The sequence below is a fragment of the Chrysemys picta genome, chromosome 1 (assembly GCF_011386835.1).
Source record: "Chrysemys picta bellii isolate R12L10 chromosome 1, ASM1138683v2, whole genome shotgun sequence".
NCBI classification, from domain to species: Eukaryota; Metazoa; Chordata; order Testudines; family Emydidae; genus Chrysemys; species Chrysemys picta.
The window spans coordinates 190,549,565-190,574,938 of NC_088791.1; the positions used below are offsets into that span (position 1 = coordinate 190,549,565).

General features: G+C 45.4%; 1 protein-coding gene across 1 annotated transcript; it reads left to right on the forward strand.

Annotated features, from left to right (window-relative positions):
- Positions 1–4,075: 4,075 nt before the first annotated feature.
- OLIG2 (oligodendrocyte transcription factor 2) lies at positions 4,076–7,343 on the forward strand. Its single transcript, XM_005283922.4, has 2 exons — positions 4,076–4,293; positions 5,256–7,343. The coding sequence occupies exon 2, from the start codon at positions 5,293–5,295 to the stop codon at positions 6,169–6,171; it is 879 nt and encodes a 292-aa protein (XP_005283979.1). The 5' UTR covers positions 4,076–4,293; positions 5,256–5,292; the 3' UTR covers positions 6,172–7,343.
- The last annotated feature ends 18,031 nt before the right edge of the window (positions 7,344–25,374 follow it).

Here is a 25,374-nt window from a genome sequence, read left to right on the forward strand (position 1 = left end):
ACTATGTGAGTGGGAACAAATCGGGAGCTAGACTGCAGGGACAAGGCTTTGGACCTTGCCTGCAAGAGCGGGGAGTTTGGTTCCCAAGTTACAAGCCTTCTAGCCACACTAAAGGGATTCTCTTCCGATTGGGAGTTTAACTAATAGAAAGACAAAGCCAACGCGTAGATCACCTGTAAAATCCGAATCCCTGTAAGCCCCGCCGATTCATTAAGACATTTTCACTGAACATTTAAGGTCCAGGGTGGGGTGAACTCTCCCTTAAACATGGCAACACTGCACTCGGAGAGAATTCCGAGTCCCTCCCAAACTGCCGTGGCTCTCCAAAGAAACCAGCCAGGTCACCCCATCAACCCGCTCTTCAGTATGTTAATTACAAATAACTAAAGCCGGCCCGGCACTGACTGTCAGACATAGTGTGGTACCATTCTTTCATCAAAGGATTTTTAGATCACCTAGACAGAGATCTCCATACCGGTACAATTCAGAATACAAAGATATCTGTACAGCGCCTAGCACAACGGGGTCCTCCTGATCCATTGCAAATAATAATAATAATTAATAGTGATAGGAATTGGGGGGTTAACTGATCATTTTGTGTACGATGTACACCTGCTATGTCGTGTGTGGACCAGATCTTTGCTGAGGGAAAATTCTCAATGGGAATCAATGGGAATTTTGGCTGAGTGTGAAGTGCAGGATCGAGACTGTACAGCCAATTTTAAAACCACGACATAATACAGGAAGAAGAAAAGGAGTCTGAGAAAAGCCCAGGTGCTGAAGTGTTGGGATATGAAAGCTCAAACCGGAAATTTACCGGATTTTTTTTTTCCAGCTTCAAAAATCAGCCTTCGGAAACATGTTACCTAAAGTTCTAAGTGTATTTTAAAAACACACGTCATTCCTCTGGTGCTTCGCCGCCTGAAACGAAATATTGGTGTAATGTTCTGCATCGACTGTGCCATCTCTCCTGCTCGGGTGTAATAGCCTCCACAATGCTGGCTCAGTGGCACCAGCCAAAAAAAACCCACATTGGGCTCCATAATCGTGTGTTTGAGGGTTACAAAAAAATCTGCACAGGCTCCGGGATTATTGACATTGACACGAACATTGATAATAGAAGGTATGTTTTCGTGTGCCACTCACTGCCCCATCACTGGCGCTTGGCGTTCATGGCCTGTCCCGGGGCGGATTGCCATTTCCTTGTCAAACGTGAATCTCTCCTTGCCACCTTTTCCAAACACACACGCAAACCCTCTCGCCCACACACTGCGAGCCCCACAAGCGCATTCACAGCCCAGGGAATGGCACGGGGGCACAATCAAAGAATCCCACGCGCGCGTTCGGAGTCACACAGATCCCTCCCAACGCACTCGGAGTGACTTTCATCCTGCCTCAATCAAACGGGCCAATCGCTTGTCTCCGGTTCATAGCAGCCAACTTGAGGCTGCAGTTTGACCTGCTTCTCCGGCGCGAATAGCAAACAGAGCAAAGCTTCCCCCCCCCCCCCCCCAAGCTGAAGCGTGGACTCACGTTGCTTTGTACAGAGAAACTCCACTAAAAAGTTTGGGCTGCTTCTGGAGAACGAAAACTTATTGCACGTCATTTCAAAATGAGTTTTAAGTAAATGCTTTAGAGAGCGAAAAGGAAGAAGTGGAGTTAAAAGAGAAGGACTGAAAGGGAGAAGAGAAAGGGAAAGAAGGAAACAGGACTTTTTTTCGAACCCTAAATTACATATTTCACCAGGGCAGTAACCTGCTCATCGGAGCAAAGTTTGGGAGAAGTTCTGGAGCTTTTATCGGGGAGCCACTAGGTGGCAGGTGTTGATATTAAACCCGGATTAGTGGAAAATGTAATTAGTTTGGGTTACCCAGGCTTATCTACTAGAGCCGGCAGCCTAAAATCCGCCTAGGACGTGTCCCGTTATATCGACAAATTCATTAATGAATATATTCAGTATTCAAGCAGCTTTCAGAGACTGAAAGGGACACGGAAAAGAATGATTCTTTCATTTCTTCCCTGGAAGACACAGACTTCAAATTGGCTGCATCTCCTTCTGTGTCACTGGGGATCGGATCCAGCCGTTATGTGACTCTAGACTGAGAAATACTTCGAAAACCTCTGGTCTGCAGTGCCCGTCCCCAGTGTCGCTCATTCTGTCTCTGGCTACCCGCTTGCCAGGATCTGCCCGACGGTGAAATGCTACTTGGCTGAATTGATTTGACTAGATGTTGCCCTGTTTGATGGGACTCTAACAATACGCGTAATCAAGTGGTCCGTCAAAGGGCAGGGCAGGGTTGTTGTTGCTGATTAATTGAATTACTTTCTCATCCTGAAATGCAACGTTTGCATATTTGTCCAGCCTTCCCTACCGCGGCTGCCCTGCGGAGCTCAGCGCGATCCCCCCTCTCTCCTCCTGCCCCGCCAGTGTGCCCCCTCTCCTTCCCCATGTCCTCACTGGCAGAGACACGGGCACACAGACACGTTCGCGCGCCGCACTGGCTGGTGTCGACACCCAACAATCATGCCCCTAAACCTACGCACACAGCCCAGGCCAGTTCAGACACGCACCCATGCCTGACGCTCGGCACTCGTGCCTGCCACGCCAGGTAATGCCATCACACCCATACCCCCAGCAGCAAACTCCCAGACGCCTGCCCACTCCCTCTGCTACAAACTCGGGCACGGGCACGCTCCTGGGACGCACGCAGCAGATACAGACCCAGCGAGCCGGACAGACACACGCGGCGAGGCAGGGGCTCCCTGCGACAGATTTTGCTAATTGAACTGTTATGGATCATCCTCATAACCGTTAAGAAACACATTTCCACGCTTCACTTCTTAACGTTTTAAAGACACATTTAACGGATGACTGAGGCTTGCCGAGCCAGCTGGGAAACACCCGGGTATAAAAATAATACAACAAAGGCAGCAAGGCTGTGGGGAAAGAGGGGACAAGGATATATACAAACGAGAGGAAACGCTAAACCCAGGAATTAAACTCATGCAAAGGAAGGGCCAGCCTCTAGATGTGAAGAAACACCAGACATTACTTGATAGGCGCTGAGAGAGGCATTGGATGCAAAATCCAGCATTATTTCCAAAGGTTATTTTTTTTTCTAAAGTTGTGGCAGATGCACAGAAATTATTAAAGTTTCTAGTTAGGAAGCAGAGCTCCCTCGCTTCCCAAACTGTGTCATTACTTAAAATAAGAGATTGGTTTTGAGGAGGCGCTATCTTGAAACGATATTGTGGGCATGTTATTTTAAGAGAGAGATAACAAAAATACCCTGTAAATAAGGACAGGTGCATTTTTAGGGCAACACAAAAGCCTTATCGTGGCAAAGGGTTGCTCTTGTGAGCGGGGTTTGGAAGAAGGACATATTTTAAAACAGAAATATCGGACTCCGTTGAGCTATTGACGTGGTGACGTGACTCCTGCTAACTTCGCTGTCCGATCGCATCTGTTCCTTTGTAAACCCTTTGACACAAAAACTTTTCTTTTTCTTTACTGAAGTAAGCGGAGAAAAGACTAAATCACCTTTACTTCGTCAGCCATCCCCCCGAGGAGTGCAGGGCGGGGGTCGTTAAGAATGGTTTTAGATTTCTATGAATTCCCGCCTGCACTATATGTCTTTCATTGCCCTGAAATATGTGTGTCCGGGGTGCAGTGGGAGATTGCCCAGACCAGAGATAAGTGGTTAAGTAAGTGTGGGAAGGGTTGCATTGTGCCTGGTGAGTGTTTACATTGGGGGGGGGGGTGCTAGGAGAGAAATACCGATGTGTTTGTGAAACCTATTAAAACTCTCAAGCGGCAGAGCCCGGTGGAGTGCTTTAGGAGTTTAGGGCCATTCCTTTCAAAATGTTATTGTTATGCTGGGACTAAGGTTTGTTTGGTCTATTTTTTCCCCCAACAGCTGTTCCTAACGCTGGCATTGTTACATTTTATTATAGATTTGACAAAGGTCTCTCTCTTTCTCCCTCCTGTCTCTCTGGGTCTCTCCTCCTAGCAAACGCCATTGGCTGGCGCTGCAAAGGAGCGTGTCTTAGTCAGTTTCATTGAGCGGAATTAGCCGGAATGACATCAGTTTCCCAGCCCCCTGGCAGCACTTTGCTTATTGGTGCAGCGGCCCCTCCAGGACAATAACATTGTTCTTACCCGGCGCTGCTTGCCGATGTGCCTATAAAAACACCATCGAGTCGCCAAAAGGTGCTTATTATTATTGTGAACTGTGACAACCACCAGCGGCGCTGGAGCGGGTCCGTACTGCCAAAGGGATCACTCCGCAAACAGTAAGTTCCCAAACAAATTCACTCCCTGGCTCCTGTGCGGCTGCGGTAGCTAACTTTATAAGGGGGGCGTCCGACAGCCTCCACAGTAGCCCTCACCCACTATCCCCAAATAAATAAATGGGGATAGACAGCCCCCCCCCCCTCCAAAGGGAACTGTGCGCCCTGCCGGTTCTGTCTCCGATTCTCACCGCTTTGGGCTCCTCGCGGGCGCCGAGGTGACAGATGCGGGGGAAGGCGGGTGGGGGGGGGGGTAAAGTGTCTAAACAAATATTGATCTGGTTAGGAAGGTTTCGCCGGGAAAATGTTTCATTTTCCCTCAGTCGTCCCCGAATTTCCCCGTCCCTCCCCACATCACGACTCCAGTCACTTAACCGGGATTCCGCCTCCTTTTGTAGCGGTTTGTCCCGTTCTGGGGCGCAATTTGTGACCCTTCGGAAACCAGTCGTGCCAGATTCATATATTAAAAGATCTCGCTGTTTGGCGGGGTGAGGAGCAGGGTGGAGATCCAGGGTTTTGCTGGCGGATGGTGGGGAGTAACTGGAAGGTATCCCGGTGACAATTCTCCAGCGAGCATCCTGGCGCGGGAGGTGGGGCAAGGGGGGCTAGGGGAGGAGGTGAAGCAAGGTTGGGAAGTATTCTGGGAGACAGGGTGTAACGACGCGTTTGCTTCTGGCGCGGGAGTTGGAAAGTAGCCCGGGAGACTATATCGGATTTGGGAGTTCGTTGCTGCTGAACTTGGGAGGGAGGGAGAGGGGAATGGAGGGTCTCGGATCCTGCTGGGAAGGTCGCACATGAAGGATCTCGTAGACACTGCCGGGAATTGGGAGGAAGAGGCTGAGCAGTGGCCTGGGGTGGCTAGGAGCTGGGAGCTGCCTGGAGCATTAGCTAGGTGAAGTTGAGGCTGCCGCGCAGTTTCTTGTCCCGTTGATTTGGGGTCGCTCTCTGGTTTCTCCTCCTCGCAGGCAGCCTGGTGCGCGGCGCTCTCCCCTCGCCGGGGACATGGACTCCGACGCTAGCCTGGTATCCAGCAGACCTTCCTCTCCGGAGCCCGATGACCTCTTCCTCTCTGCCAGGAATAAAGGCAGCAGCGGGGGCTTCTCGGGGGGCACAGTGTCCAGCTCCACCCAGAGCGACTCCCCTCCAGAGCTGAGCGCCGAGCTGCGTAGCGCCATGAGCGCGGCCGGGGTGGTGGTGGTGGACAAGCTGGGCTTCAAGTCTTCCTCGTCCTCCTCGTCGTCCTCCTCTTCTTCCTCCTCCAAGAAGGACAAGAAGCAGATGACGGAGCCCGAGCTGCAGCAGCTGCGGCTGAAGATCAACAGCCGGGAGCGCAAGCGGATGCACGACCTGAACATCGCCATGGACGGGCTGCGGGAAGTGATGCCCTACGCGCACGGGCCCTCGGTGCGCAAGCTTTCCAAGATCGCCACGCTGCTGCTGGCGCGCAACTACATCCTCATGCTCACCAACTCGTTGGAGGAGATGAAGCGCCTGGTCAGCGAGATCTACGGCGGCCATCACGCCGGCTTCCACCCCTCCGCCTGCCCGGGGGGCATGGCCGCCCACTCCGCCCCGCTCCCAGGTCATCCCGGGCATCCCGCCTCCCACCCCGTGCACCACCCCATCCTGCCCCCCGCTGCCGTCTCCAGCGCATCCTTGCCCGGATCCGGCCTTTCCGCAGTCAGCTCCATCCGACCCCCGCATGGGCTCCTCAAGTCGCCTTCGGCCGCCGCCGCCTCAGCCCCGCTGGGCAGCAGTTTCCAGCACTGGGGAGGAATGCCCTGCCCGTGCAGTATGTGCCAGGTGCCCGCACCGCCTCACCACCACGTCTCCAGCATGAGCACAGCCAGCCTGCCCAGATTAACCACCGACACCAAATGAACCCCCAGGAGACCCGCCTCCAGGGGGGCCGGGGAGGGGGACAGAATCTGCCGAAACAAGGTGGGGAGTGGGGAGAGAGACTCCAGTTTCTAGCCCCGAGGAAACGCGGGCACATTTTTGAGACACAGACTCTGTGGGGGCCTCCGTCAAAAGCACAGGCACATCTAAGGACTTACAAGGACATACCGGTCTCATCCAAGTTTTTTAAACACACCCTCCCCACCCTCACCCCTCACTACAGGTTTGTCCCAAGGCCACCCGGGGCACCTTCAGGCATGTTCCATACTGAGATAGACTGAGGACACTCAATCACTGAAGCCCATCAGTGAGAAAGATGAACAAAAACCAATTCCTCTTCCTGCAAACGACTCCACGCAGAACTGATCCTCTCTCCTCCATCATTTCCAGCAGGGAAAGGAGAAAGGAGGCCAGCGTTACGTACAGTACTTGATGTTTTGTCCAATCTCAATAGCAATTGTGTAAACCCTCAGAGCATTTTTTAAATAAATATATGTGCATCTTTTTAAACTTTGATAGGAGTTGAAAATAGCTATAGACTCTTCTCCTCAAGTGAAGTAACCAAAATTGCATAGGGTTTTTTGTTTGTTTTTCTCTATTATTTTTACATATTCCCTTTCAACATTTTTCTGGTTCATATCATAAGACATGTAAAGTGATTATTCTGAGCACCGGGCTGGTCACTTCCTACCAACATAATTTGCAAGAATGAAGGCTTTTGATGTAAATGTAGCCTGCAAAGTTTTCTGGGGTTTGGATTTGTAAATATACTGTCCAATGATGATGTAAGTCCGTTATGCTTGAGCTTTCTGTTTGTGCACTTGTACTGGAAACCTTATGAATGGTAAAGGATTTTTTGTTTTGTTTTAGTGTATAACACGATTTTCTTTTCTGCCATCATTAACAAAAAGTTACAAAACTCTTTAATGTGCTTTCTATGTAGGAACTCCACACTGCCTGTGTTGCAATACTGAGAACTTGGGCTTGTTTCTGAAATAACAATTTTTCCTATTACTGCCCCTTGCAGAGATTTTATCATCTGTTTATTTTTGTAAAAAAAAAAGTTGCTAAATAATATTTATTACTTGTTTGGTTGCAAAAACAAAATGAGTGATCCATGGTTGAGATTTTAAATAAAAAACATTTTAAGTAAATTGGTTTTTTCCATCCATTTATATTTTGGGAAGTCTAGTGGCTGAAGCCCGGAGTAAGAAGAACAAGACACATTTACTTTCAACAATATTAATAAGGCATCATGGTTAAATAGACCAAAAACAGATCGAAAAGGATTTAGAACATTTTAAAGATAATACTTCCAGCCTTTTTTCCTAACGGTCTTACAAGGCTGCAATTGAAACTGTTTTCCCATCAGTTCTCTAAGTGGCAAGATTAATGATCAATTAACCTAGTTTATGAGGTCCAAACTTTTAAGATTTTCTTAAACAAAACTCAGCATCCAGCAAAAATAAGGAATTGCTTATGAGAAGGAAATATTAAACACAGGTTGGTGTTGCGTGTTTAAATAGTTCAAAATATGAGACTTTAGACAAAAATTAAAATGAAATAATTTCTACTTCATTGTGTATCTATGTATTTGCCTATTTAAACAATCCTGTACTGAGATATTCAGACACAACAATATATTAGAGCAAAATTTTAGTTCTCGTGCGCTTTAAACCTCAACTTGCTAAAAAAGCAAATTATGTAATTGATTTAAAGAGCAGGTATGTGGAGATGGTTTGCACTGAAAAAGACGCCTTATTTCTTCACTTTTAAAAAAATGAACTCCCCTTCTTAGCAAAAAAAAAAAAAAAAAAGAGGCGAATACACTTTTCAAATAAGCAATTTTGCTTTGGTTGTTAATACACGTCACATCTGACACCACCTCCTGGGCTCGATTCTACTCCCGCTGAAAGAAATGGCAGCAATCCCATCTGCTTCCATAGGAGCGGGATCGGGCCCTCATTTTCCCCTTTAACTCTTCCTTCGTGTTTATTACTACAGTACTTCGCTTAACTTTCTAGATATTACTGCACTTCCCGCACAGTAACACGCTTTTCTATTGAATAGTGCAGAGAGATTCTTTAGCAATAGTATTTTTGCACACGCCCCATCTCAGTTTCTTCCTTCGACTTGTGCAAATACTTCAGTGGATCCCGATCCTGAGCTTTTTATTTAGGCAAAACTTCAAGGGACTTTAACTCTAAAGTTCACAGCATCTGGCCGGCAAGTCCTGTCTCTTTTCCGGAGCCATTTAAAAAAATTACATAAAAACTCCTGGTGTCGACTCCAAGATATCCCAGCAGGCGTTTTTGTGCCCACAAAACCTGCCAGGGAATGGAAGTGAATTCGGTTCTTTGGAACATTTTTATTCAAGACGTGACTATTTTGAAGCAATACTCAAAGCAGATTTCGGCGTGTGCGTGGGGATCTCAGTTTCAGCCAGCGTGAGAATCCTGCAGCTTTCGAGGTATTAGACCCAGGGGAAGGCTCCTTCCACGCCGGGCATTTCAATCGGTTGGGGGCCCTGCGGCTGAGTTCCACTACAGATCAGCCCTTTTTGAAATCCCACGGGCAGGGCTAATTTTTCTTACATCCTATAGGGAGATCGCAGCACTTCTACCGATCAGTAACAGCCGTTAATATTATCCCCCCTTTAATACACGTTAAACATTTTGGGCACCTAGTAGCCTAAGCCATCCTTACTTAGGCCCGGATCCTAAAAACATTGAAGTACGTGCTTAAATTAAGCTGAAGCACGAGCCAAGGGTTTAAGATGATAAATGATAGGCTACACTAGAAAGCGAATCAGCCTTGCGAAGTCGGCAGAGGAACTCCACATTAACTCTTTCGGTGTGGGGAAATGGGGCTGGGTGTCTCTCTGAGGAAGAGTCCAGAGCCCGAGAAACGTACTGAATTACTCGCCAGGAGGTCTTTTCGGGCTACTTTGATACGCAACTCGACCCCCTCACTCAGGATAGCTAAAAAATACTGGAATTTTCCGAATTTGCTTTTCCAGATAAACCCCTTTCTCTCAGTCAAGGAGGAATGGGACTAAAAACAAATCTGTGGGGCAGAGACGAGAGACGTAAACGCATTTGATGGGCTAAAATTCTCCTACTCCAATAAGTCCAGGCAGCCTTACAGATTTCATGGCTGTTACTGGAGACGGAGAAAGAGAGAGAGTTTTAAACTTCTCTATTAATGTTATCACCGTTTCAAGGAAAACCTTGCAACACAAACGCCATGTGAAGGATCGCACTCACTGGACAATGTGAGCAACTCGCTGCCGTTTCCTGCGCGCAGATATCGCTTTTAAACCCCACGCTAGGAACTGGTTCCATTGCGTTAAGCTAGTTTCTACCCCTACAATTATAAAGCGAGGGGCCAGATCCTGCTCCCCATTGGAGACCATGGCTAAATTCCCACTGCGTCCAGCGGCTGGCAGAGCGTTTTATTTGGTAGTGGAAAAACTGGTATAGCAAAAGAAGACGATTAAGGTCCAACCGGGGCTCCGGGAACATGAGAGGCAGACAGACAATATTAGCAATTGCTACTGGCGATCTCTCTTTCCTGAGCTAATTATTACTCTAACCAGGATTACTCGGAACAGCAGATACAATCTCAAACACAAACTGGCCCGATGAAGCCAATCTCTCGTCACATAGTATTTCCCAAGTCCCCCTAAGAGTCTCTGGAGGCAAGCAGTTCGCAAGATGCCCCGAGATGCACCCCTCCCCCCAGCGCGCACACACACACACACACACACACAATTGGGTTGCTTCCTATACGAGTGCAACCAGAGGCTCTTTCGTATGTTAATGTGGCGCTCTGCTTAAAGAAGGTGATAAGCGCATCCGTTGGGATTTCCTGTGTACAAGACTAAAGGTGCCCATTAGATACGGGGAAGAATAAATAGTGAGTGTTAGCGACACATGCGCCTTGTACCCCGCCTCACTCACCCACCTGGGTTAGAATGCGGGCACCTTCTCCCATCCCACTACTGTACCGGAGAAAGGAGTTTTCTCTGTTCTCTTCTCAGGACAGGGTTTAGGAAGGATTTTCCTTAAATAGCCCACGCCCTTAGGCATTTATTTTTAAATGCTGCACGTATATTTTTTCTTTGTTTGAAAAGGGGGAAATCTAATCGAACAGATCCCCCCCCACCCAAAGGCTAGTTGTTGTTTTCTTTAAAAATAAGTTTAGTTTTTCGACTTTTCGCCCCATCACCGTCTTCAGAGTTAAAACGAGTAACCCTGCGAGCTATTTAAGCACGAAACTTCTCAGAACAGCAGCAGAAAGGAACTGATCCTTAAGGGGCTAGTCGCGCCAGCAGAAAAGGGTTCGGAAGAAAACATCAGCTATAAAGCCATTTGGTGTGACATCTCCACCGTGGAGTGATGATAGAACCAAAGGTTCTCTTTGCCCTGTGCACAACGCGGTGTAACACACCTGAACAGAGACAGGTGAGTGCGTCTCCAGCTTAGGGGCTCAATCACATAGCCCAAAGCTACTTCCATTCGTCACACTTTATATAGTCCATGAAGCTGCAGACTGCTGTATACGGAATACAGGATCCAATGAGTGAAATCCTGGCCCCACTGACTTCCGTGGGGCCAGGATTTAACCCAGTGATTCATTTGCTGGCACTCAGTATGGAAAATATGGATTTAGTTTCTAGAACAAATATCGTTCAGTCCTTTAGTAGAAAGAATAAGCCCCTGGGTTTTCCCACTACAGCATTTCTAGGCGGTTATCAAGGTGTTAGCTGCCCTTACCAGGCAAGATTTCCCCTCTCCCTCTCCCCCATTTATCAGAGGGTAGCTGATGTGAAGCCTGGTGAATTTCTATTTTCTGAGCTCTCTTGGCCGCCAACTGCACCGATGATGCTGGCCCTCAAGAATTAGCCCATGCAATATATTTGAGTTTACACTTCGCAGAGTTTGGGGAGTCGTTTGATCATTGCTTTAGACCTGCGAGTTTAGCAAGGTATCGCTAACGCCAAACACTCAAAGTAAGCCTTGGCAAGGAAGGCCCTTTTTCTCGTTCCCTTTCCTGGCAGTGGCTCTTTTCTTTGGGGAAAGGAATCAGATCACCCTTCTGTCCCAGGGGCACCGCTCTCAGGAACGGCCTGATCCCGCAGCTATCTTGCAAGCTACACTCCCATCCAGTGGAGGGAGGGATCGGACCCCAAGCTGCTGCCTTCATTTCAGCAAACAGCCAGTTCCCAGCCGTCACTTTAAAGGAGGTAGACAGTATTCCTAGGTGGTCGTCCAAAGCAGTCTAGCTCGGTACCGGGTTATAAGAGAAGATACGATATTGGAAGAACCTCCAAGCAAAAAGTAGGAGCCTGACATGTCAGCGATCCCTTTAAAGCCGGTCTGAGTTGTGGCTGCTCAGTACCTCTTTAAAAAAATCAGCCCCCTACCACCTGTTTGGACTCCGGTACAAGGCGCTCTTTGGAACGCCTCCAGATAAGACTCTTGTTAATTCCAGTATTAATCCGCCATGTGTTCCCCATTTATACTGTTACCCCAACCCCGATGTGTTTTCAGTTGACACTACTTAGCTGCTTTCCCTCCATCTGCGGGGAGGCGCGGTCAGCAGAGCAGCTTTCCCAATTAGCACTGCTCTGGTGAGCTAGTGGTGCTGCAGGAAGCGCAGGAGCAGGTGAGCATTAGAGGGAGCACCATTAGGAACTGTTCTTTGTCTCTATTAAAGGCAACAATTAGCACCCTGACAGATGCAGAGATTCAGCAGAGACCAGAAGCTACTAAATCTACACGGCTGTCTCGCTGATCTCTCGCTTCTACCCAGAGGGCCTTTCCATCAGACTAACAGGTGGAGCAAAGGAGGAGACAGTTGCGGGGCAAACGGAAATGTTGCATACCGTGTTCCTTCCTGCTTGGGGGACGGAGTCCCGATACCACACTAGGAAGAATGATGTAGAATAATGCAGTGTAAAGGTCCTCAACTTAGAATTCCCATTCTGGCTCCCTTCCTTGTCTCTCTCTCAATGAAGTAGGCCACGCTTATCAGGAAGTGACCAGGCTACTTGCTTTAATTGGCTTGCCTTGTGGTAACAATTTAATTTTTTATGAGCTGGGTTCCAGTCACGCTCCTTGGTGTTCATGCAGTGGGATTTGTTCATAGCACTGATACTTTTCTTCAGAAGGAAAAAACTGGCCTACAGCACAGTTACTGGTTGGATGTAGCTCCCAAAGCAACGAGGTACTCTCACCGAGGTGGATCGGAGTGGGATCGGCCTCTCATAGAGGCAAAGGTGTAGTATGATTTCATATATCCCGGCCTATAAAATGTTCCAAAGCAGAATGCCATCATCCAACCTGAAACAATATTTTCCTCAATAAGCATCCCCCATGTTATTAGAGATACTTGTCAATGTACATCCAAATCTCAGGATATTTTCATAAAAAAATACAATGAACAAGTCATTTAGAATAGGCTTTACAGTTAGCTCATCAGGTTGCACCCCGTAAATAGGTAGTAGATAGATAGTAGTAACTCAACTGAATCAACAGCGAAATACATTTATCTCCTTGTAAAAGCCAGTACCTCTTCCCTGGAAATCAATAGGAACAGTGGGAGGCGGTGTGGCTATAAGGGGTGGGACTTGGGGTTCTATTCCATCTCTGTCCCTCAGTTTCCCCCTCTGTAAAAATTAAAGCAATGATATCTCCTTTGTAAAGCCCTTTGAGTTGTAGGGGTGACAAGGGCTATGTAAGAATAAGTGTCGACATAGGAAGAATGTTCTTCTATTCAGCAAACTCTGTTTTGAAAAATACTTACTGGCATGCAAGACGTTTAGAAGGCGCACACTCTGTTTCTTCCATGAGATTTAGTTGTTAAAAACGGAACCAGAGCTGTGAAACCTAGATTTACAAGATCAGCGGCATCTTTGAAGAAACATATATAGGAGCAGTGCCAGTGTCACGCTTAAGAAGCAGGTCGGTCTAAAACACACACACACAATCCACAGAAGGGAAAAATACAGTTTTAGGGTGTGAGTTCTCTTGATCTTGTTGAGGAGGTCAACTAGGAGTTTTTAAGCGAGGGGCTGTACACTAGATCAAACTGAAGGGGAAAGCTTTTAATCAAACGCAGCACTTATAAAGAGCACTAGTCCTGAGCCCATCCCTGATGGGATAGTGACAGGTTTTTTGGATCCCGACCATGACCATTGAGATGGTTCGTTTGCTCCTTGACGTGGTGACTTCACTTTAAACAGATTGGATGGTGGGGTGGGGAGGACGGAACTAAACCAAAGTATTGTGCAGCTACATGACCAGAAAGATATCTAGAATTGAACCCTCTTTGCGCCAACCTGTATGCACCGAACTGAACCTACAAACTGGAGAAAACATTCGAGGCAGGATCCCATGCAGCGGGAGGAGACGCTGATTTGAAAGGCTCACACCCTTCTGCTTCCGCTAGGGAACTCCTCCACCTCACACTCTTCTAGAAGGGCCCGGAATTCAGGAAGTGAAGGCATCTTCCCCGGATCTGATCCTGCCATCTTTATCCCGCTGAACAATCCTAGTTATTTCATTGAAGGGCTGCAGGATCGGGCTCCATACTGCAATAAATGGGCACCCCTGGGAACGATGTCCAGGAGGAAGGAAGCCCTGGTTTAATTTACAGGCTGGGAAGTGAGTTAGAAAGCCTGTTGTCACTGATTCCTTATGTGATATTTATCCTCTCCAGCCCGTTTCCTCCGTCTGTAATATAGGATAATACTTCTCTAGTCTAGGGCTGTTATGAGGCTGACAACGTCTGTAGGACTATCAGATTCGAGACTGCATGGCGCCAGGTGCAAAGTATTAGAATATGGCAACGGGGAAGAGTGTAGCCAATCAGAAAGAGAGACAAAACCCCGCTTTCTTTCCGAACATCAGCAGTAACGTCTGGAGCAGAGAAACCGGCGGGATATTCCTGTTCTTTCCCCCTTCACCGCACTCCCACAAGACTAGCCCACAGATCCAGTTGCCAGCTGTTCTGTGACTTTCTTCCCAACGCGGTGTTGCTGCATTGCCTTTCACTTTACCTGCCAATGAAATTAGCTGATTTTTTTTTATCCCCAATCCCATCAACCCTATGCTATGCCCATATGTTCCCCTGCTGGCTCTGTACGGGCAAATGCCCCACAGGACTCCATTTATTACATTTACTGTAGATTAAGCCAATGCTTGGTTCATATAGAGTTACAGAGTTGGCGGTAGTGGTGGGATTGTCCATATGCTTCTACATACACCAGGTTAGATTTACTTTACATCACCTCCCACGTGTACTGCAACATTTAACCCCCTAGAACAGTGGTTCTTAAACTAGGGATAGGCAGAGGTCTTCCAGGGGGTACCTCAACTCATCTAGATATTTGCCTAGTTTTACAACAGGTTACATAAAAAGCACTAGGGAAGTCAGTACAACTAACATTTCATACAGACAACGCTCTATATACTACGCACTGAAATATAAGTACAATATTTATATTCCAATTGATGTATATTGTAAGTAGATGGTAAAAATGAGAAAGTAAGCAACTTTTCAGTAATAATGAGCTGTGCCACTTTTGTATTTTTATGCCTGATTTTGTAAGGAAATAGTCTAAGTGAGGTGTAACTTGGGGGTACAAAGACTCCGGAAAGGGGTACTGTAGACTGGAACGTTTGAGAGCCACTGCTCTAGAAAGGTGAGGAAAGAAGAGAAGACTCAAGTGACAGAAGTTAGAGATGTATAAAATCGGTAACCACAGGCTGGGAGAAGTCACCAATACCATACTGGGCCCCTTCCTGCATTTCCAGCTCACCCCAAACGCCGCTGGTTAAATGGGACTGCAAGCGGTGCAGAATTGGGCCCTGGGATTTCAGGGACATTCAGTGGTTCTCAAACTTTTGTACTGGTGACCCCTTTCACATCCCAAGCCTCTGAGTGCGACCTCCCCTTATAAATTAAAAACACTTTTTAATATATTTAACACCATTATAAATGCTGGAGGCAAATCGGGGTTTGAGGTGGAGGCTGACAGCTCCTGACTCCCCAGGTAATAACCTCGACCCCCTGAGGGGTCCTGACCCCCAGTTTGAGAACCCCTGTTCTAAAGCCAGAGCTCCTTGAAGCCAATGAAAAGAACCCCTTTCCATTGACTTCAGTGGGTTTTCGATCAGGCCTGGAGATGGTTCCCAGCAAATAAGATCAAATCGTCTCCCTTTTCTCAGACCTGCTAATATTAACCTAAACTACTAACGGGTCATACTCATTGCAGGGAAAGAGAATGTCAGTCCAGGGAAGCTGTATACAAACACACTTTAAATAACGTTTCCTTTTCCCTTTTCATACCATTGCCCTGGGCTCCAGAGCATTATATGATTAGCTCGCCTATATCATTTATCCAGAAGGCTAAAGCCTGTGGTTAGATCGTACAGTCTCTATTTAGGTTCCAAGATGCGACCCACAGTTTTCTGGAAATTGTAGCTGTAAAGACTTTGAAAAGCCCCTGACCGTTCCCCTCCTCCCCACAACAATCCGTTCCTTGGTACCAAAGTGGGAGTATTTTGCTGAAAGGCCCACGATACAACAGGGCAGAGAAGAACATGGACCCGTAGGTAGGGATCGCCAGGGTGGGCCTTATGTCCCCATCCTGCCACGTGCTTTGTACGGATGAGTAGACGTCTTGGGTGAAATCTTGGCCCTGTTTAAAAGTCAACGGCGAAAGTCGCACTGGCTTTAATAGAGGCAGGATGTCACCCCTTGACTTCCGCAGATATGCACTGAGTAAACTTTTGCAGAACCCAGGAGTTGGTTCGCATTTTAATAGCTAAATCTATGGGGGATCCCACTATGTAGTCTAGTGTATTTAATTAATTTAATTGAAAGTACAATATGCAGTTCTCAGCTTTTAGTTCTTCTAGCAGTAATGTGGCATTCACCACCGCACAACCATCTGCTTTCCTTTCCCCATTTCTTTCCATTCACCACGAAAGCTGTTAAAAATCGAGTTATATTGTTTCAGAAATGATCCGTGTGTGCTTCGTTTCCAGGGCTCAGAATTTTCTCATTTATGAGTTGTCATCAATTCTGCAGGCCTCACTTTCACTGACTGTCCGTTTTAAGGACGAAGACAGAAAAGGGCCAAGCCCCGAGTCCTTTACTCATGGGAGCAGTGAAAGTTAATTGGACAACTCACAGGAGCAAAATCTGGTCCTAACTTTTTAAAGATTCCAGAAGCCTCACAAATGGCCCAGTTCCTCAGTCTTTCCCCAGGTAAATTCCCATTAGATTCAAGTGAGAAAAAAGCTGCAGGATCGGCCCAAAGCACAAAATCTGCTCATTGGGGCCTGAGGGAAAGCGACACCTTTGCCAGCTCCTACAGCGTGTGTGTCCCCTGATCCTGTTGGGGATGCGCCTTAAAAATAAGAGGGCCAGAGCCTCAGCTAGTATAAATCAAAGTAGCTCCACTGGGATCATTCTCCGTTAGCGGAGCATATGAGCCCTCGGCTCCCAGCTGCAGCCCCATCTCCCTGACATGGTGGGACCCAGGGATGTGACGAACAGTGCATTTGCCATTCAATTCACTTGTGATTTCTGATCTAGCCTGGTAATAGTCACGCTGCAGCCCCCGGTATGAACCTGATCCGAAGCCCACTGAAGTAGTCCAAAGACACCCACGGGGACTTCAACGGGCTTTGGATAAGTCGTTAAGAGGAAGGGGCTGAGCACTTCAGTCCATTGAAACTACTAAATGTACAGCAGCCCTGGCAGAATATTCCATCATCTCCCGGGAAAGGGACAATGACAGTGACTTCTTCCAGGCTTGTGTTTGATACAAAAATTACAGCTTTGCTTGTAGTGGAGGAAGGATGCAGTTAGCTGTTCCATCTAGTTACTTCGGTGGTGAGTGCGATTATAACATTTATTTAGCTAGCCTGAGCCTTTCATCTGCCACTACAGCCCCTGAAGTGTTACATGAAAAGGAAACGTGACAAGCTTGAGTTTGGTTTTGAATTCTGTTCAAAACAACCCCAGTATCAGATGAGAGTCAGGCAAGCTACAGAGTTCTAAAATCTGCTACGAAAGGAAAACCTACGTATAGGGGTTTTGTTGACCAAGTTAAAACCGGTAATGCATAAACCTTTAATTTAAATGAAATGGTGGAAGCCCCCACACTAACCCCCTGCAAACTGTGAATTGCTGTTTTAAGATCACACAAAACAGCCTCCATTAGATAACCAGCAAATTGCTTTCTCCTTGTTAAGAAGGATCATATTTCTCTTCTGCCTTGGCTGACAAAGAGTGAGGTTTATTGAAGAATGGCCAGATTAGCTGGACCAATTTACACGTTCATATGTGTTGGGGCGGGGGAGGTGAACTGCAGGGAGAAATCTCAAGCAGAATCAAGCACGACACTAAATCCGATGGAGTTGAGAACAATCGTCTGTGCCTAGTTTTCACCGCTAGTATATCCGAGTTATCCCTCCCTATCAGGATGGGTTCAAAGGGCATAGATGAGGTGCAGGCCGGAAATCTAAAAGTTTTAGTTGTACTTCCCAGAAAAGGTGCATGGGCATCGGTTTCCTTTGATAGTTTTGCAGCCAATTGGATTGGTTGCGCTGTATGTTTCTGATCAATATCGGGCGAAATCTAATCATTGAAGCCAGGCACCTGCGGGGTAGTCATTTAAAATTTGCTGGAGAGCAATAGAAGATTACAGGTTCCAGAGTAACATACCCTGAAAAGAGATGCAGTAAATCTGCCCTTAGATGTATTTTGTTTCTCAACATTTTAGATTTCTTAAAGGAATTTTGTACCGCCCTACTGGTTTTTCAAGTAACTGTCCTCTCCTATGATGCCCAGCACCCGTTTATACTGAGATCTTCGAAAGAGGAGCTAGCATTGCTTCTGTTTGGGGCTGAGCTCTCGCCTTTGTACAATTAGACCTTGTGGGGAAGAGGAAATTATCAGATTCTTGAGGAATATTCAGTGAAGCCACTGGGAGTAGAATCTCTTCTAAGAAAACGGATCCGATCTAAGCCGTGTTTTATTGATGGAAATGATGATCCGTTTCAATACCGGAACAAACACCATTTTCTTTTACTGGAAAGAGCCGCATAATACTTTCTTAACGCACGATTAACACATCTCCCCTTCTATCAAATGAGCTAGGGAAATGATCAATTTTTTTCGTACTTTATGTGAGCTCGTTAAAACAACCTAAAGGTCACACACAGGATCAGTTCCCCACACACATTTTGGAAGCTCTAACTCGCTTTCCAACTTCCTAACAGCTTCTCAGGGAATGACACCAAAATTCAATCAGGACAGAATGCAGGAGTGACATAACAGAACCAGTATTAAAAGCAGGATTCTCGGTGGACCCCTACTGCCAAACTGATGACACGAAGCGGCGGCCCGTGTTTACTCTTGTCATAGGTGGGATATCATATCGTAATAAATTCCCGACGTTTCCTAATTGTGCGTTGTGAAGGGAGCGCAAAGACTCTACTTATGATCTCTAATAATCCTAATTATTAGTGGAGCCAGAGCCTCCCAAAAGAGACATATTTAGGGGAATTAATAAAATGTGTACCGTATAATAACCAAAGCACACATTTAAACATCCGACTAAAAGGGTTGTTATATGTAAGAGAAACTTCGAATGGATCTAAACTCCTTCCTTTTAATGGAAATATGGTTTGGTCAATATTGGTTCTGGGCAAAAAGTGAGTCTTGTGCTTAAATGGAGCTGACCGTGTGCTCTGATTGGGTAAGTGTATCCAATACAGTCCAGTGAAGGTTCGGAGGCACTGATCTGGGAAAAAGGTGGCCGAAGGTGCGTTGGGATTCCAAAATTGCCCCGGAGGGTATAATAAAAGAAGGAACCTAATGAAGATGGAGGGTTGATCTATTTAGTAGGGACAGGAAGGAAGTGATTTAGAATTAAAGCTTGCTGCATGAAGGCAGGGACAGCAGAATGCCTGCTCTCCAGAGAGAGATGTAAATAAGCTCTTCAACCTGCAGCTCGGAAAGGTAGCAAGGCTGCAAGCAGCCTCTCTCCAATTAGGAGCATCATCGCTTTTGCTCTGGTTGCCATCATGTGAGCAAACCAGCAGTGGCGGGGACGCAGAGAGCACAGGATATTAATACCAACCAGCCTTTTGGGGTTATTACTTTTGCTGCTCGACGCTGGCTCGCTCTTTCTCAGAAGCTGCAATGCAAATACAAATATTTAGAAGAACACGATGACATTCTACCTCAGCTTGTTCCCAGCCCCTATCACCGAGTCGAACGTAGTTAGAGGATGTTAATCAGAATCCTGGCATTTCTGATTAGTCTGATACGACCATATTCAAAGTCAGACATTGTTTTGAGTCCTGGAATAAAAGAAGTCCATACAAGACCTCTCCCCTCCCAGGCGTATACAAAGACAGAATTTTGTTAAATGCACCTGAAATTGCCGACTTCCTCTCAGTAAACTCATAGTCCAGATATTTACCTTACAATACAAACATTGCAGTACCTTTCTTTCGGCATGCCATATATATATATATATATATATATATATATATATATATATATATATATATATATATATATATATATATATATATAAATTTATATATATTTATATAAAAATCAATGTTCACAGATGCACTGGATGTCTATATCAGCAGTAAGAACTGCTCATTTTATATACAGCAAGGGGATTTTAGCGAAAATCAGGGTTTTACAACGATAACTATGCAGGACTTTTAAAATGCACTTTTTATTTTCCTTTCCCATAATCATCGGACTTCGGAAAATCTTGTCTTAAAAAGTCTTATTGCATAAAGCTCTCACCTATACAGGGAATAATGTAAGAAAATCATGCCAACGGGAAAGTATCATCAGTCTCAACTAAAATCAGATTTCTTCTGCATTCTGCCTAAATTGTAAACGCAAAGGTCTCCACCATTGGTGATCGCTAAAGGGTGTATGGTTTTGCAGAAGTGTATTTGTTTGGGGGAGGGAGGCGGAATGTTAACACGAGACAAATTCCATTCCATCTCTCAAACAGTTTGGCAGAATTAGGAAGCTGACCCCTCACCGCCCGCAGTTTCAGTGGGGACAGGGAGACTTCCTGGCCTATTACACGTTACAGCTGCTGTGTTTTACCCCAGAGGTGGCTGTACTGCAATGCAGGATAAACGCTGTATTGCACTGAGTGAAACCTGCTCCTGCAGCCTCTACCCGAGCTAGAACAATTAGAGCTGGTCAAAACGTCTCACAAATGCTGGGGGTTGTTCCCCCCTGAGAAAATGTCCCTTTTACAAAAATGAAACTTTTCATACAAATTGCTGACATTTAAAAAAAATCCGAGTTTTGTGATAGTTCCTGCAATGTTTTTACAGGAATTTGTATTCGTATGTTTACCAAAATCATTTAAATTGTTTACTTAAAAAAACAAACAAAAAAACTCACATTTTCTCACTAAAAACTATTTCCCCCCCAAAAACCAATTGAGGTAAAAACGCATCGGAAAGCCCTGGAAACAGAACACAGATCCATTTCAAATTCTGGGGAATGAAAACCGATTTAATCATTTGAATTTGGAGTGACACGGTTTCCCCATTTTTTTGAGCCGATCTAGCTGCACTCCAAGGCGTTCCGACTGGTGATAGAGTTGTAGCTCAGTTTAAAGACCCTATCGACCTCTCTTCTTTGAATAGAGCGGGGTGAGCATTTGTCAAACAATCAGCAGCTTCCCCCAGAATCTCTCCGTCTGGATCTTTCATCAGTACAGCAGCAGAACCCCTCTAAGCAATATACTTCTCCCCCTCTCCCCAAAACAGGCTGATCACAACGTGCATGCGTTTGGCACAGTTGGGAGAGTGAAATCGCGAATCAGATAGCATTGCGCATTTTATAAGGCTTAAAAAGTAACACCCCCCTCGCCGAGGTCAATACAGGTCTCCTTAAGTCTTAGTGCACTCGGGGGGGGGGGGGGCGCAAAGAAGTATCAAGACCTCAAGCCGTAGCAGTCACTTGAAGATTAAAGGGAATTAACGTTGGATACTCCCTTTTTAATCCATTTTGCCAAACAAGAGCAAGAGAAAATAGCTAGAATAGAACGTGATAAGCAATCCATCGGATGTGCTCCCCTGAAGAATCTAAGATTTCTTCACCAGCATAAAACAGCCCTTTCCTATTAAGCTGTGACCGGTGCTATGAATACAGTAAGAGTGCGTTAATCGGGGGTATGTGCAGGTTATGGGAAGATTCTAATTTTGGGGACTGTCGAAACAGTGGCTTTATGCAAAACCCATCCCTTTCCTTTTTGTTAACTCTGCTGCATTCACTCCATACAGAATGATATTTAAGCAGAGCACGCTGATAATGTGCTAATACATTTCTGTCTGCAACAGATGGTTGCGAGAATCCATCCTAGCACTGCTGGCTACGCTGGGCTCAGAGAGCAGTGCTGCGGAGTTTCCAGTTTCAAACGAGTCCGTCAAACCCTTTTTTCTTGTTTTCTTTTCTTTTTTTTTTCTTTTTCTTTTGCTAGCAACGGGGAAGTTGGTTGCCCCGAGGGACGCCTGACAATGTCCACCCATACATCTGCATAGCTTGCTGCTGATTATGGGGAAACAGCTTATACGAGGCATGAAACTTGGTCTAGGGCTCTCTTTTCTATCAATTCATTTGGTAATAAGACTGAAGAACAAAATGTATATACACACACATCTTAAAGTAATACGTGTAGAAAGAGCATTTGAAACTAAGGCATAGGGCAGTATAGTTAAATATATATAAGAACCTTCAAAAAACAAACAAACAAAAAACCTAGAACTTTCCTAAACGATTCACCAGTTCAGAGTGATAGGCTTAATACTGTTGGCAATTTACACAGTGGTAGTTGCTTCATAGTTAAGGTTGAAGCTAACTCCACATTCTAAGCCAATTTTCTCTCTCTCTCACACACACACACACACACACACACACACACACACACACACACACACACACACGCCCGCGCCCAAATCCCACAAGAGAAACTGATCTTCCATAAACTTTGCATGGCCCAGCTAGACCCAGGGTAGATTTTTATCCGGTAAAAATCAAACAGTTTTAAGATTATAGTGTTCTAATAACATGTCTCCATATTGTTATTAATCAATAACATTTAGTAAATGTCTGTACCTTTTAAATTAAAATATAGTTTTTGTCTCTTTACTCCATATTTCTTTAGTAATTAATCTTAAATATTTGGGATGAGATTTTCAAAACTGTCTAAAGGAATTTGGATGCCCAGTTCCCATTAAAATTAATGGGAATGGATGATCAAATCCCCTCAGACAGCTTTTAAAATATCAGCCTTATTCTTAGAATTACAATTCTTTTCCCATAGCCTATGCTGAGCAGAAGCTGTCAGTTACACTGTACTGGGCCATATTATGTTGTGGTTATATGAGGTACAGGCACATAGATTGGGGGTAAAAGCATTTTGTTGACAGCTATCACAATGATGTACCATAATTTCTCCTCAGTGACACTTTGCCCCATTTATTGCATGCAGGATTTGGAGACAGAAACTCCACATTGATCCCCCTTTTGAGAGCCTGATCATGTAGATGCTATAGAAGCCAAACTTCTGGCAGGAGTCCATGTGATTTTCATCTGTATGAGGATCACAGCATTGGACATGCCATGCAATAAGTGATGCCCTACAACAAAGGGACAGGGAAGCCACAGAACTTTGCTACGTCGCTATGGCACAAACCATTGGATTCGGTTTTCCTTGTTGCCTAACAGTCAGGAGTTGAACTCATGTCTCCATAGATGAAAGGCTGATGTACTGGACAATTATTTATGCTAAATAGTCTATAGTTCTATCTTTAATATAGTTCTATATTTAATATGTTTCTCTAAAGCAACTGATACCCCCAACCCACACATAGAGAGAAGAGGCGGTGACTTTCCCTTCTCACCCATCATCCCAACAAGTATCATCTCCTTGCAGATGAGCTCTGATAATGCCACTAGGCCAGAGCATCAATAGACACTAGTACCTGCTCCCAGCTTCCTACCTCCAGGAGGGGTCTTTCACAGGCAAGTCTCCCTGGAAGTGTTGGGATGGGGAACTCCTACCCCATGGCCTGAGTTTTCAAAAGAGCCTAGGGCCAGATTTTTAAGTACTCAGGCCCCACAGTTGGGGGCAGGTTCTCAAAAGAGCACCCAACAGTTCCCAATATGACACATGTCCAGATTTTTCAAAGAGCTCAGCAGCCAACACACCGAGCTTTTCTGAAAATCTGGCCACTTAGTTAGGTGCTTAAAGTTGGAGCTGAACTCTTTGGAAAACCTATCCCCGATTGCTGAAAATTCCAGCCCCTATATCCCTGGAAGGATGTAATGCATTTTAAAATACCTGTTTAAGCCTGCAAAGGCTCCAGTGTCCTGCGGAGTCAGAAAAAATAAGTTTAATAAAAGACACTTTTTAACATGTTTAAATGTTTCTGATAGTAATTACTAAAGGAAATCAATAAATATAGCAATGGGAATAAAAAGGAGGATGGCATTCAAGCTCCACACAGCAAAGTTTTAACTTTTCCAGGTTGAAAAACTATAATTATATATAACTAAAATGCTTTTGTTATATGGACTACACTTCTGAAGATGATAGGAGTTTTGCCATTGCCTTCAATGGGCTCAAGATTGGATTCAGAGTTTTGTAAATGCTAAATTCATTAGCTTGACCAAAAAGACACTAATGTGTACTTATGTATCACACAAACCTTTCTGACAATCTAATGATGTTCAAATGTATCTGGAGTTATGCAAAGCACAAAGTTATTACACATAAAGTCGATATCCTCCATAAGCACAGAGTTCACCTCAAGCCTCCCACCCCAAAAGATGGATGTAAATGCAAAACAGTGTTTCTCTTTTTCATTCATCCCTATTCTTGGTTTATCTTTAGAAGTTTTGTTCTGCCATTTATCTTCACTTGTTGGAGATGTCTTGACAAACTCCTGAGAATTAATTTCCCATCAGCCATTTGCCTTCTCTTCTTGAACTGGCAGGTCAGATCTCACCATATGCATTAGAAGGGGTTATCTGGATGGGCCACCCGGCTCCATTGTCCCTTCTTATGCATGTCCCTCTCCTAGCAGGGGACTAGTGTCATGCACATGGAGAGACCTCTAAGACAAGGGAACCAAACTCGTCTTCTAAGCAGCCCTCAACTCTCTGGCTGTCATCAATCACTGTATTCCCCTGCCAAAACCAATACAATTGGATCAGGCCCAATACACAGAGTGTTTCCTGAAAGTCAGAAGTGTGCCTTTTAGTTTAATATATTCTCAGTGTTGATCCTATTAGCAGGAAAAATCAATCAATCAATGTCACCAAACATCACCAGCCTATAGAATGATCACACTGTCAGGATTGTCTGAGATTTTTACAGATGCAGAAAGCAATTGTTAAATTCTATTTTTAATAAAATATGTATATCTTTGTCTGCTTGAAAAATCATGCCCTTTCACTCATTTAGAAAGCATGGGCCACATTCTGCTCTCAGTTACACCGGAGGTATCTCATTAACTTCAATAGGGTTTTGTTGATGTAACCAAGCAGAATTTTCCCCTATATGTTTAAAGAAACAGAATAGAATGTATCCTTATTACAGGTGCAAAAACTATATATACAGTATTCCAAACAAGGTAGTTAATGTAGCAAAAGCTATATTAGTGCAATTAATCTACAACTAATATATTAAGGTGCTAAGTAAATTACATGGTTCTGATGTTTCAACTTCAGTTTAGAAAAGTCTAGAAGTGATCCTTCCTTCCTTCCACACATGTGCACGTGCTCAGGTGCGCACGCACACACACACACAGCCTCTGTATGATGCTCAGGTTTCTCCAGTATGGACACAACATTGGCCATAGCATATGGCACTAATGGAGTTCTGGACTGCTCTGAATTATGGGGCAACCTATAGGCAGCCCTCAGACAGCTGCCATAAACTGGAGTTACATTGAGCATCCCAGAATCCTGAGGGTGCAGAGGTGACTTGAAGCCACTTTTTCTCCTCTTCCCCCTCTCCCCACCCCTGATCTGCCCCTCCTGCAGGCACAGCACAGAATAAAAGCTACCGAATTTTCCCAGTGCTTTTGTGGTGCTGTGGCT

Coding starts and splice junctions, on each gene's coding strand:
- OLIG2 (XM_005283922.4), top strand. CDS start 5,293: ATGGACTCCGACGCTAGCCTGGTATCCAGCAGACCTTCCTCTCCGGAG.